General features: G+C 31.2%; 1 protein-coding gene across 1 annotated transcript; it reads right to left on the reverse strand.

Annotated features, from left to right (window-relative positions):
- Positions 1–628: 628 nt before the first annotated feature.
- Positions 629–8,127, reverse strand: LOC132169169 (putative pectinesterase 10). Its single transcript, XM_059580248.1, has 8 exons — positions 7,901–8,127; positions 7,645–7,804; positions 6,833–7,057; positions 6,018–6,268; positions 2,147–2,311; positions 1,883–2,042; positions 1,028–1,249; positions 629–883 (listed from the first exon to the last, which is right to left on the reverse strand). The coding sequence occupies exons 1-8, from the start codon at positions 8,125–8,127 to the stop codon at positions 629–631; spliced, it is 1,665 nt and encodes a 554-aa protein (XP_059436231.1).
- Between the last annotated feature and the right edge of the window lie 5,950 nt (positions 8,128–14,077).

Below are 14,077 nucleotides of genomic sequence, written 5' to 3' on the forward strand. Positions count from 1 at the left end.
TATATGATGGAGCATTTTGCTCAAGAATAATTTTATATCAATGAAAATAATACGTTTGTTCAAAAAAAAAAAAAGCGACTATGCTAAATAGCATTTTTGCTTTTATTTGAAATATTGAGACACATGTCACACATCTTTATATACATAAAAAAAAAAAAACTTGATAAAATACAGATTTGTTCAATAAATAGAAAAAAAGCAATGAGAAATACTTCTAATTAATTATCACCCCATACATAGATTGGAGTTAACAAAAGCAATGGTTTCATTTGAAGGCAATTGGTAGCTTTTCAATCCATCCTTCTTTGTCGATAAATGAAGTATTCAGAAATTGGGCGAGACTGGCTGCACTCAATTTCTTTACCCAAGGAACACGCTTGGAAGTGTCTGCCCCTGCTCCCACGTTGTTGGCCTCCACATACGTTATATTTGCTCTACAATGTTGCACATGGTAAATGTTTTTTCTTATGAGAAAATTCTTTTAATTTAATCGATATTTGTTCTTAGAACACGTGATTCTTAAATATATTTTAAATAAAATTAATGGAGCATGTGATATCTGTCCTTGTGATTCTCATGTGCATTTTACGTGCTCTAAGAATAAATAAATCCAGCAAGATCAAAAGACTTACTCATGGCCAACGTTGTTCCAAGCCCACCAGCCTTCTGGTTCTACAACATCCGATAACCATGAATTAGTAAAAATTACTCTTGAAAATGTGTTCCAGGCTCTCCCAAGATAGGCTTTACCCAACCCAATTACTGCACATCTATTAAACACAAAGCCACTCGGATCATCAGCTGATGCCCTTCCATGTGCTGTTATGTAGCCGTATGAGCGGTTTAGACCATAGTCTCCAATTGAATATTTTATTATACTTTTCTACACAAACCAACAAACAAAAAACCAAACACATGGAATTAACCTATGAAATCACGAGGCCAAATGTACTCATAATATGGAATCCATGACATTATAATAAACATGATGACAAGATATATTATTATGAAAAATTAAAAAAATCACCTCATATATCGACTGGCCATTGCCAAATATGAAATCTACACCACCTTGAATGTGGCATTTGTGGAAGTAATGGCGACCATGATCGTCCCACAAGGTATCTTGGACCCCCATGAAGGCGCAGTGGTAAAAGACGGATTTGTCCCCAAGTATTCTCGCTGCCACGGCTTGTGTAAGATTGTCTTTGTTTACATCCATTACATCCATTGGACGGTTATAGGTGTTCTGTTAATTAAAAGGTTAATAACTTAATACTGTTGGTTACGAAACATAATACTCCTGACATAAACAGTGAAAATTATTATTAAATTCAAAATTTAATAGTGATTCATTCAAAATTCAATGATGAGTTTTAATGTCATGTCATTGGGATACAAGTCTCGCTCTACAAAACGCAAGATTCCAACCAAGCCCTTATGGGAGTAGATAGAAGGGTCAGAGAGCGTGCACTTGAAAATGTGAGAGTATGGAATTATGGTATTTTTGTCCCCTGAAAAAGTAAAACGACAAAAATACCCTTATAATATAACTAACTGGATACTCTCTGACCGGTCTAAATGAATTGGAGAGGATCCTGTTTTGACAGTATGAGTGTGTAACTACTAATTAATGTTAGTTGTGCTTTGGGTCGCCTAATACAATTAGATTTTAAAGTGTCTATTTGGTTTAGTGAATTCAAAGTATGAAAGTTAATATATATATATATAAACGCATTTAAGGTTTTGGTAACATTAAAATAAAAGTATTGTTTAAGGTTTTCAAAATCGTGATTTAACCTTTAAAATCATACCTACTACACAAAACCGTAAATTTTTCTACGTTTTCAAACCTCTTCCCAAACAAAAACACTATCATTACCTTGAATGTAATCCCTTTCACTATAATGTTATCAGCAATCGAAGTGAAAGTAGGGCTAGCGGCTGTATCCTCATGGTCATCCCACTCAATACTTGTAGATTTTCTGCCAAATCCTTCAAGAAAAACGCACGTTTTTTCCTGTGGGATTATGACTTTTTCACTGTACCAAAGAAGAATAATCCATAATGAAATAAAACATTAATAATTAAGGTCTAAAATAGCTGAATAAATATAAATATATGAAAAAGAAATTCAATTCATTACCGATAAATGCCAGGAGAAATTCGAATATGGATCCACTGAGAATTCCAGGGAGGAATAGAATCAATGGCACTTTGAATTGTCTTGAAGTTTCCTCTCCCTGACTTACTGATATAGATGGAGCCTGCAACCTTGTTGTTGCCATAAGTTACTTCACAATCAAAAGCTCTGCAAATGGTGAAGTAAAGTAATAACATGGAAATGCATGAAAAGGAATGGAGATGCTGCATTTTCTGCATGAAAATGTTTGATATATTATTATATGCTTTGGATGAAAGAATTAATGGTTAATTTGATACAAATTTCTCAAAGATAGTGAGTTATATATAAAATTTTGAACTCGACAAACACAGCTGGTGCCATAATTAGAGTTATAATAAATATTAATCTCTTATCCAAGAGCTTATGATATTTTTCCTTCTTTAGTTTAATTACTCAATTTGTTATGGAATAATAATAAGAAGAAACGAAATACCTTTTTCAGAATTCTTACACACTACTCCAACGATTTTATTTTATTTTATTTTTTCTAACCCAAAATAGAAACAAGAACAAGCCGCCCGCTCACTTTGGACAAAGTTTTCCTCCCAACTAAATTGGAGTAATTGATATTTTTCATTATAACATTTTATTTTTACATGCATTAAAAATGTATTCTTAATAGACTAATTGGAAGAAATTTTCTTTGATTCGGTTTGGAATAAAACTTTATCCACTCTCAACTTGTTATCCAAGTGAAGTTCACTGAATTTTGATTTCCATAAACCATAGTGTATATTTCCAACTTACTTTAGAGTTACCAATTCTGTTAATTTTGTGAAAAAAAATTGTATCTAATGATGTTTAAGTTGGGCTTTGGCCTTTAATGAGAACCAATTAAAAAAAAAAAAAAAAAAAATCTGTTTATTTTGATCTAATGGTAATTTTAAAAGCTACCTATGAGTGTGAAAAAATTATGTAAAGAAGTGGTAGTAAGTGTAGCATTATTCCTTTTTTATTGTGTGTGTGTGTGTGTGTGTGTTTTTTTTTTTAAAAAAAAAAAATTGTAATAACATTCATTCATTTATGGATTTGATTGCATTATATGGAGTACATCTCCACTTTTTTAAATGAGAAGTATTATTTCTAGGAAAAAATGCAAAATTAGTCATAATAATTTACCTAATTTATAATTAGCTCCATGTGATATCGAGATAAATTCCGAAAAAAGTGGCACTCCATATCATCACTCGCTTAGATTAAGTGCAATATGCAAAAGACCCAATCATGCCTAAAAAGCTTAAACTGTAAAATATAGGCGGCCCGGGCGTGAAAAATTAATGTTGTCAATGCCGGAGCTTACTATACAAAATTTTATATATATATATTTGAGAAGAATAGAGCGATTTCTATAGAATAAAAAATCAAATTAAACACATCGCTCTACAGAAATAATATCTTAAATACAATGAAGAACTTCCTCAATAAGACCTTGTTCTACGGTAAGACAAAGTGCTTCTGTTTATAAATTACATATTCTTGTCATGTCTTCATATTTGAAATTAGTTTCCAAGATAAGTGTTAAGAAGCTTCATCATCAATGTTAGGCATTTGTATCGCTCACTAGCATTAGGTGTCAGGAAATCTAATGGCCAACAATCTCGGCGAGTGTTAAAGAACATGATACGATCAGATACGATCAAATCTTGAAGTGATATCCAATGGAAAAAATAAATATTAACATGCAATTGCCTTATCTTGATCGAATAAGCATCTCTTATTCTAAAATTACTTGAATTTAGGTAATTTTTTCATCGAATTGCTTGCAAAATACTACATACTAAAAATAGAGAAATGATATAATTTATTTATTTTTTAATTATCTCTATACTAAATGCATAAATCCACCATTGAATTTAAGTGAGGTTCACCATAAGTCCACAAATCTAATTATTGATTTATTGAATTTGTAAGATGAGATAGAAAAAATATTTACATTAATCATTTCTCTTAAAAATATGCATGCTACCAACGAGAATTTAATATATCTTCATCAAGTTCTTGTGCATTATGTTGTAGAAAGCTTTGAGCCGAAAGAGTAATTCTATAAGTCCCTTTTGTGTTACTCAAAAAATGAGGTAGCTTTTAAAATTATAATTTGATCAAGTCTAATAATGATCAATCACAAGGCTAATGGTGATTTTAAGAGTTATATCATTCTTAGAAGAACTTGTAGTATTACCCGAGCAGAAAACTATCTTTAGGTTTTCTAAAGAAATGTCTCTTTAAAAGTGAAGAAGCCTTTTGGGAGTAAATTTTTTTGGTTGCCTAAGTAACATGTCACCCCTTTTTAATATGAAAAATGATAGAATTCATTATTTTTCAACCATCTGCATAGTGAATTGATGAATTTACCATTGAATTTGTGTGAAATTTACAAGTCTAATGGTTAATGTATTGAATTTGTAAGATGGGATGTGAAAAATATTAACGTTAATCATTTCTCTATAATCTAATAACCTTGTATTTCAAAGAATAAAAAAAAGTTCACTAATGGTCCAAGGCAAAAGTCAAAAGGATTTACCATTTCATTATTTTGTAATTTTAATTAAATGATTAAATTTATTAACATTTGAAGTAATATTAATTTTTCATAATATTACAATAGAAGTGTCATTTCTCCTTATACGTGTTTTTATTAAACGTATATCTAACATAAAATTCATAGATATCTTATTTATACCTTTCCTTGTTCAAGAGCAAAGCAAATTTATAATTTCCTTTTTATTTCAAAGTATAATTAATTATCATCTCATACATATAGATTGGAGTTAACAAAAGCAATGGCTTCATTATTCATAAAAACAACAACAACAATAACAATAATAATAAGCAATGGCTTCACTAGTTGGCAATAGGAAGCCTTTCAATCCATCCGTCTTTGTCGATAAATGAAATATTCAAAAGTTGGCCGATCGTGGCATCACTCACTTTCTTTAGCCAAGGAACCCGCTTGGAAGTGTCTGCCCCTGGCCCCGTGTTGTTGGCCTCCGCAAACGTGATATTTTCTCTACATGTGCACATGGTAAATTTCAAAGGTATATATTAGTTCGGATTATTAGCAATCTAAATAATAAAATATAAGAGCATTTTTATGAAATTCATCTATCTGAGTAGAGAGACGGGTTGCTCGAGACCTAATCAAGTAGATGAACCCCACAAGAACTTTATCACATTTCTTGTTTGAATTATTAGCATTCCGAACAACAAAATTGTTCAAAATCTCTATAATATATATGTCACTTATTTAACATATGAGAATAATTTCAACCGGGTCGTGGTGTAAATTGAGTGTTTTGCACCCTTAAATAGGAAGCAGACATTTTAGCTTGAAACACCCAAAAAAATATAACCGTTCACACCAAATAATTTTCATTCTCTTGACAAAATATATCATAGACAAAATGCTCATTGATAAAACCATTAGAGACACTATTTTAGTTGGTTTTGGAGACTTCAATATTATTGTTGAGGGTTCAGAGGTGGGTAGGGGGTTCGGTGGAAGGTGATGTGCGTTGGGTTAGAACAAACGGAAAAGTCCATAGAATTGATTTGAATTAAAAATACATTGTTTTCATCTTCATTTTATTTGGTGCTTTTACGTGATGTACGTGTCAAATTTATATTGAATGATATAAAATAGGGCTTTACACCACGTCTTAATAAAATGGACTAGATCTCTTTCTTGCAAATTGAACTTCAATCTAGTCTATTTAATTGACATTTTTTCTTAGAGTATGTGATTCTCGCATGCATTTTACGTGCTCTCTCAATCTACGTCAATTTAATAGATTTGATGGGCAATAAATAAATCCAACAAGACTGAAAGACTTACTCATGGCCAACGTGGTTCCAAGCCCACCAGCCTTCTGGTGCTACAACATCCGATAAGAATGAATCAACAAAAATTACTCTTGAAAAGGCATTCCAAGCTCTTCCAAGATAAGCTGTACCCTTCCCAATAACCCTACATCTTCTGAACACAAACCCACTAGGATCATCGGCGGATCCCCTTCCATTTGCTGTTAAGTAGCCGTAATTGTAGCTTGTAGCATAGTCTCCAAATGAATATCTTAGTACACAGTTCTACACAAAATAACAAAACCATTTAGGCTATATATATAGTCTCCGTTTGATTAAATCTGTGGTTTGAAAAAATAGTATATTAAATTACCTTTAAAATTTTGCATTTTCATTGCCTGCTATGTAAAGAATTGATTTTTTTTTTTAACGAGTAAATACTATATATCATAGCGCTATCCCATTATCTAAGATTCAAGTTAATTTATCTAATTATTCAAATAATATATCTTAACAACAATCAAAAGATTAATAATTATTATGAATTTATTAAAAAAAATAAAATAAAATCAACATTTACTTAATTTATATGTGGAATGAATAAGTTAATTGGGTAACTCGTGAACAAGCTCGAACTTGTTCGAAAAATAAATGAAGAAAGCTTGAACAGATTATCTAGCTCAATGAATAAGTTCAAGCTTAGCTCGTATTTAGAAAATAATAATAAAATTATATGAACCGAACTTGAACATTCTTCAATGTTGAGCTCAGAATTCCATGACATTTTGTAAACAAGATCAGATATATTTATAATGAAAAATAGAATGGGAAATGAATATAAAATCTTACCTCATATATTGATTGGCCATTGCCAAATATGAAATCTACTCCACCTTGAATGTAGCAGTTTTGGAAGAAATGGCGACCATAAGCGTCCCACAAGGTATCTTGGACCCCCAAAAAGGAGCAGTTATAAAAGACGGTTCTGTCCCCAAGTACTCCCACTGCTACGGCTTGTTTTAGACTGACTGAGTCACTGGCCATGCTTAGATCATATGGTCGGTTATACGTGTTCTGTTAAAAGGTGAACACCATGGGGTTATGCAAAATATTGCGGTTTTTTTTTTTAAATGCAAAATATAGTTTCAAATATATTTATGCTGGATTTGAATTCCCATTAATATGTTGTCCGCAATTGTGAGAGATGTCTTATGAAGTTCATCTGCCTCAGTAAGTGGGTGGACTTTCTGATGCATGTTTGGACAGATAGATTTTATAGCAGCTCTCTCATATTTATTGTTCGAATTGTTAGAGATTTTTATTCATTTCATTTGGTTGTGCATTAGGCTTCCTAATACAGATAGATTTTGCATCCGTTTCTTTCCAAGCATCGAACAAAAATAGCTATTCTAAAATACAGTTATATAAAAGTGTGATTTCTTAAAAAACGTCAATAAGTAGTTGGTAACCTCGGTATAAAAGTATAGTTTTAGGTCTTCAAAAACGTGATTTGATCTTTAAAATTATGTATTAAGAGCGTGATTTTTTTCACATTTTTAAATGTACTCTCAAACAAGGCACTTTATGCAAATTTTTTTTTTTTTTTTTTTTAAAAAAAACACAAGTTTAACCTAGCTACAATGTGCAAATCTCATCATTACCTTGAATGTAATGCCTTTCACTATAATGTCTTCAGCATTCGAAGCGAAAGTAGTGCTAGAGGCTGTATCTGCATGGGCATCCCACTCAACACTTGTCAATTTGGTGCCAGCTCCTTCAAGAAAAATGCATGGTTTATCCTGTGGAATTGTGACTTTTTCCCTGCACCATAAAAAGAAAAATCAGTAAATAAAGCATCAAATAATTAAGGTCTAAAATCAGTGCCTATATATATATAAAAGAAATTAAATTCATTACTTATATATTCCTGGAGAAATTCGAATACGGGTCCACTGAGAATTGGAGGGAGGAATAGAATCAATGGCACTTTGAATTGTCTCGAACTGTCCTTCCCCTGACTTGCTAACTTCGATGGTGATTGCAATCCCTTTGTTAGCATCGTTTACTTCACACGCCAAAGCTCTGCACATGCCAGAGCAAAGCAATAACATGGAAATGCATGAAAAGAAGTGGAGATACTGCATTTTGGGCATCTAGATGTTTGATATATTATATGCTTTGGATGAAAGAATTAATGCTTAATTTGATACAAATTTCCAAGAGATGCTGACTTATATATATATAGAGGCCCAACTATTTTCTTTCACGACCCAAAAACAAAAACAAAAAACAAACTGAATCGGAGGAACTGCTTTTAGCGCATGTGATTCTCAGATACACTTTTAATACTTTTAATAGGATTGACAGATCAAATTCATTCTTAATAAACTAACTTGAATAAATGTCAATTTAATACATTGGCTGAAAAATTTCCTCAAATCCAATGTTTTATTTTGAACCATTGGTTATATAATATTACAGTTTCTTGTTATGTCTTCATGTTTGTAATCAGGGAAGTTGTCCATATACTCTGAACCATATTCTTCATTTAGTAATTTAATTCATCATCAATGTTAGGCATTTAGGTGTCAGTAAATCTAATAACTGAGCGTTAAAAATTTGAAAAAAATACAAAATCAGTCCATGTAATTATATTAATTTACAATAAACTTTTTATGGTATAAAAATATTATGAAAACTCCATGCATATGCTTGAGGAATTCTGTAGATTTTCAAATTGGAAACCCAATGGGTGATGAGATGATCAATTCTGCCTAATTCTATGGGCCGAATCCAGTAGGCCCAAACCCTAACCATTTTGGGTTGGGTTGGGTTGCTTTGCCATTGTGATTGTGGCTACAAAGTACGAACAAACTCATTACTTTAATTTTTGGGTTAAATACCTTTCAAGTACATAAGGTTTGGGCCAAAATCAAATGACCATTTTGGTTTCAAAAAGTGGCACAGATAGTACCTCTAGTACACCGAAATACAAACTTGATACTTCCATCTAGGTTTAATTCGTCCTTATTTTTAATGGAGCTCCACGTCACTACGCATAAAAATACAACACATGTCACATGCATGTGCCACATATAGGAGATAAGTTGGCATCTCCTACGATGTGTCACTATATCTTAGACGGTACCTTGAGTTTAGACATCACGTCAAATGTCAAAATTAATAAAAAATTACAAAAGCAAAATGTAAACAAACAAATAAAAAAGTACAATATTCAACACTGGATTATACCCATTTATTCATTATCGTGAAATCGATTGAACCCTAGATTTCCTTTTCTCCCCAAATCACATGCAGTGAGAGCCTTATTTTTTCCATTATCTTCCTCAGTTGACCGCATATGCCTTAGTAATTAAATTCATCTGATAGTGCTACATTATTTGGAAATCAACTTTTGAGAAACAATTTTGGGATGTGTAGCACTCCTCTCTATGTCTTAATAGCTAGTGTTTTTACGTTATCTTCCCAACACAAATCTTTCAAAGCAGAACCGATGGTTTTTGTCGTCTTCGCAAACTGCATGAAATGTTATATGAGCATGGCAAAGATAAGGTTTGTTCGGCTCAATTTGCTATCTTTAGTTGTTCTTGTTTAATTAGTTGTTGTTGGGTATATAAAAAAGTACGCCAACTTTTGGATGTCAATAGCAGGAGTTACGACCACAGGTCCACAAGCACTGAATTTAACCTTAAATTGTCACATCAACATTGTATAATAAAAATATAATTTATTGCATTATTCTTCCTAGAGCTATTTCATTCATGGAAAATACTTATTCTCCACCTTTTTGAGGTGAGTAACTATTCTTCATTCTAGTTACCAATAATAACGACAAAATCAAATAAAGAAATAACGATTCTATTCCTTCCCACCAATCATTCCCTTTATAGTGTTTTATCTATATCCATACTCTTATTAGAAAAAGTTGAATAATTCTACAAGGAAAAGATATTGAATATACCAAATATGTAAAAAACGAAGTCATTTGAAATTGGAGTATTTTCGTAGCAGACAAGTCGACTGCAAATTAAGGTGATAAAAAGAGCAAATTAAAGTGCGGATCGAAATAGTTTCGGATTCGGATTCCCCACTTTCTTCTCTTGTCTTGGAGTAAATTAAAAAGGACATATATATATATATTCGCAGACTCTTTAATTGCTTTTATATATTCTTTTAATTGAATATATTAAATTGATATTTGTTTTTAGAGTTTGTGATTCTCACGTATATTTTTAAAAATTAAAAAGAAACAAAATAAAAGAGATAGCTGAAGCTTTTGAGGATTGTTTCGCCCACCCCTTTATTTTCTTTTATTTTTTATATTTATATTTATATTTTATAATTTAATTTAATTTTTTTTTAAAAAAAAAAAACTTTGAATATTCTGTTTTATCCATCACCTTCTTCCAATGTTCTAGAGAGATCCATGACCTTCACCAATCACCACCCACTAAATTTCCTTTTGTGTTATTAAATTATTGGGTAAAGTCCATTTAACCCCCTTAAACTACTACTCCAATGACAATCTAGCCCCAAACTATCAATTGCGACAATTTATCCCTCAAGCTACCAAAATAATGACAATATATCCATAATTTTAACAAAATGACAAAACTACCCTTACTAAAATAAAAATTAAAAAAAAAATTAATTTTTTGTCTTATTGAAAATTTTATAAGGGTAATTTTGTCATTTTGCTAGCATTGAGGGGGGTACATTGTCATTGTTTTGGTAGTTTATGGGGTAAATTATTGCAATTGATAGTTTTGGGGATAGATTGTCATTGGGGTGGTAGTTTTTTTTTTTGTAGTTTGAAGAGGTTAAATGGACTTTACCCTAAATTATTCGAAATTTAAATCAAAATTTATTTTCCAACTATTTGTATATACTAAAAATATGATACTTCTAGTATACATGCGGGCCATGCTTATCTTATTGTTTTCCCTTTAATTATTATACTAAGCCCACTACTTAATTTGCATCGGTTTTACATATATGTACTTTTATATATATATAATTTTAACAAAGTGAATAGTTAAAATAAACAAACATTTACTCAGCTGAAAGTGAATGTCTTAGCCCTATGGTAATTTTGGTTGGCACTTGGCAGAGTACTAGCTAAAGCAAAGTGATTTCCTACCTACCAATCCGGCAATCCCCTATTAAACATGTCAATGTGAGCCACAAATGTAGTTGAGCTTTGATAATGACAAGAACCGAAGAAAATGATATATATATATATATATAATTGAAAATAAAAATAAAAATATTTTATAACACATTACATACCTTCACAATATAAATATATCACAAATTATTGAAGATGAATTTTTTTTTTTTTTTACAAACTCTTATAAATAGAGAGTTGATTAATAATGCACTTACTACCCTCCAAAAACCCAACTCCGCAAGAGAAATCACACGAAAGCTAGTTCTTCTAGGTTTGATTAGGACATCGAAATGGAGGACATGGACTCTACTATTACGTCAAATTATCACTTATTTTTTAAAAATTTAAACTAATAAGAAGAATTAATTTAATCATTTTATTTATTTAAAAAAGTAAGAAAGTGAGGGAATTGTCTTAATCACTTTGATGAATTTTATGGTGAGCTGCCAATATTAACTTTATTCTAACCATGCCTCTAATTTGCCAATTTAGTCTTTGTGTAGATATGAGAATCGAATGGAACATATTGGAATCCAAATTTATTCTTTTGGGCATCTTCACAAGCAATTAAAGAGAAATGACACGTGTCTCCAATTTTCTTCACCATCCTCGGTAAGTTTTTTTTTTTTTTTTTTTTTTTTTTCAATGTTGGGGAAAATAAAACACAAAGATAACAATGTTTTCTAAAGAACCGTCGAGAATGTGTCAAATAAATGATTCAACCTATCAAACGAACTTAAACCGCCAAAAGAGACTGTAATAAAAGGCAAAATTTCGTAAACGGAACAAAACTCAAAAGGGTTTGCCGCATAACCATCAGTAGTCGGCTGAAGAAACCAAACAAGACCATCAGTAGTCAAAAGAAAAAGGAAAAACTCCGTCAAAAAAATAAAAAATAAAAGGCCAACACAACAAATTAGGCAGAAAAAGAAAAACAAGGAATAAAAAATTACAAAAAAATTTAGGCCTCGTTTGGTTCGCGGAATGTCTAATCCATTGGAAAAATGATTAGCTACTACTGGGAATAGAAGAGTGTGAAATAGATTAATTATTCCTATTCATTTGTTTGGTTGTAACGCAAAAATAGACTAGCTAATCATATTCCTTCATTTGGTACAATGCAATATGTTGGTGAATAGAATCATATTGTGATCAAATTTCCTAAAATACCCTTATAATACAAATAGAGTTTATATTATTAAGGACTTTCATTCTCTTTTTTTCTTAAACATAAACAACTTTACTATAACTTCTTTTTTTTTCGTTTTTAATTATGTCAGGTATGTGGCTTTTTTTTTTTTTTTTTTTTTTTGCAATTATGCTACAAAATTATTTATATAAAAAAAATTATAGTTGGAGAAAACAGAATCAAACTCAATCTTGAAATCAAAAAAATATATACTTGGAGAATGTACAGAGAATCAAAAGAAATAAAAAAACAGATTATATATTTGTATTTTATAAAAACCTTGCAGATTCTGTTTCTCTGTCAAAGAAAAAAAAATAAAGCAAAAACTGAGAAAAAAGAGATACGGAGAAACAGAATAAATAATAATAAAAGGGTACATAAATAATAATAATAATAAAAATATAAAAATATATATAAAAAAAAGAAACAGAGAGAAGAAAATCAGAGAGCAACGGTACAGATAATCAAAAGAAATAAAAAAACATAATTAAAAAAAAAAAAAAAAAAAAACTGAGAAATGGTACAGAGAAGGGAGACCGCATAGAGAAAAAAAAAATCGTTTGCACTTGCAGAAAAACTATACCAGAAGAATTAGAGATAAAATAGAAAGAGAGAACGAAATGTAGAGACAGAGAAAAGAGAAATGGAGATATATATATATATATATATAGAGAGAGAGAGAGAGAGAGAGAGAGAGAAGAATGAGAGAGAGAACGAAATTTAATCCTACAAGTAGGGTTTTTTGTGGCAATTTACACAATTAATTTAATCTCACAAGAAATGATTAGCTAAGCCACTTATTTTTTAGTGGCTTAGCTAACCCTGTGTGTGTAAGATTAATAGTCTCATGGGAATAGACTATTCCCAGGAATAAAGTGTTACCAAATAAAGGACTAGCTATACCTAGTTTTAGCTAGTCCAATCCAAGGGTCTATTTCGCAAACCAAACGGAGCCTTAAAACGACAATAAAATAAATCCCAGAACAGTAGATCTAGTGGATGGTATGGCGGAGGAAGACAGTGAGAACACGGTGAATGACCAACACTTATATGCCACTCGCCAGAGTGTGAAAACTGGGAGGCTGAGCAGCACCACAGTCGTTCTTCCTCTCTTACTAAAAGAGGCTTAGGTCTATCGATTTGGATAAAAGATGCTCAAATGAATATTCCTCTAATATGATAAATAAATAAAATAAAATAAAATAAATAAAAAATTACTAGAAGTTTAAGAAAGTTCAATACAAGTGTTTGTTGGATAAATGGTAAAATGTAATTTCTCACAAGTGTTCGTCGGATATAAGAATATCTGGTCACTGTCCATGGAAACAACTAGTCGGTTGAGCCGCAGTAAGAAGTTTCCTCGGGCACTCAAAAACCTAAAAGACAAACCAAAAAGAACCGCCCAAAACCTTCTTATCTAGAAAGCTTCCTTGATTCTATTTATTATTCAATTTTCCCACGGAGCCATCTCAGTTTATCTTAGCTTCCCTATATATACATGGATAGCCCTCATTTCTTTCTCTCCAAGCAAACAACTCAAGCTCTTTGCCAAATTTAATTTCCCTATATTCTTCTCAGCATTTATTCTCTCCCAGTAATCTCTCTTATCACAGTTTCCATATACGTCAAGTGTATCTAAGATTGTATATTCCAACACTGGTACAGAGGTTTACCTTGAGATTATATTCCCATCTTCTCTAACTCTAGAGTGTAT

The sequence above is a fragment of the Corylus avellana genome, chromosome ca2, assembly GCF_901000735.1.
Source record: "Corylus avellana chromosome ca2, CavTom2PMs-1.0".
In the NCBI taxonomy this organism is placed as follows: domain Eukaryota; kingdom Viridiplantae; phylum Streptophyta; class Magnoliopsida; order Fagales; family Betulaceae; genus Corylus; species Corylus avellana.

Coding starts and splice junctions, on each gene's coding strand:
- LOC132169169 (XM_059580248.1), bottom strand. CDS start 8,127: ATGCAGTATCTCCACTTCTTTTCATGCATTTCCATGTTATTGCTTTGC. Junction 6,269..6,832: donor ATGGCCAATCAATATATGAG/GTAAGATTTTAT, acceptor TATTTTGTGTAG/AACTGTGTACTAAGATATTC. Junction 1,250..1,882: donor TGAAAGGGATTACATTCAAG/GTAATGATAGTG, acceptor TTTAATTAACAG/AACACCTATAACCGTCCAAT.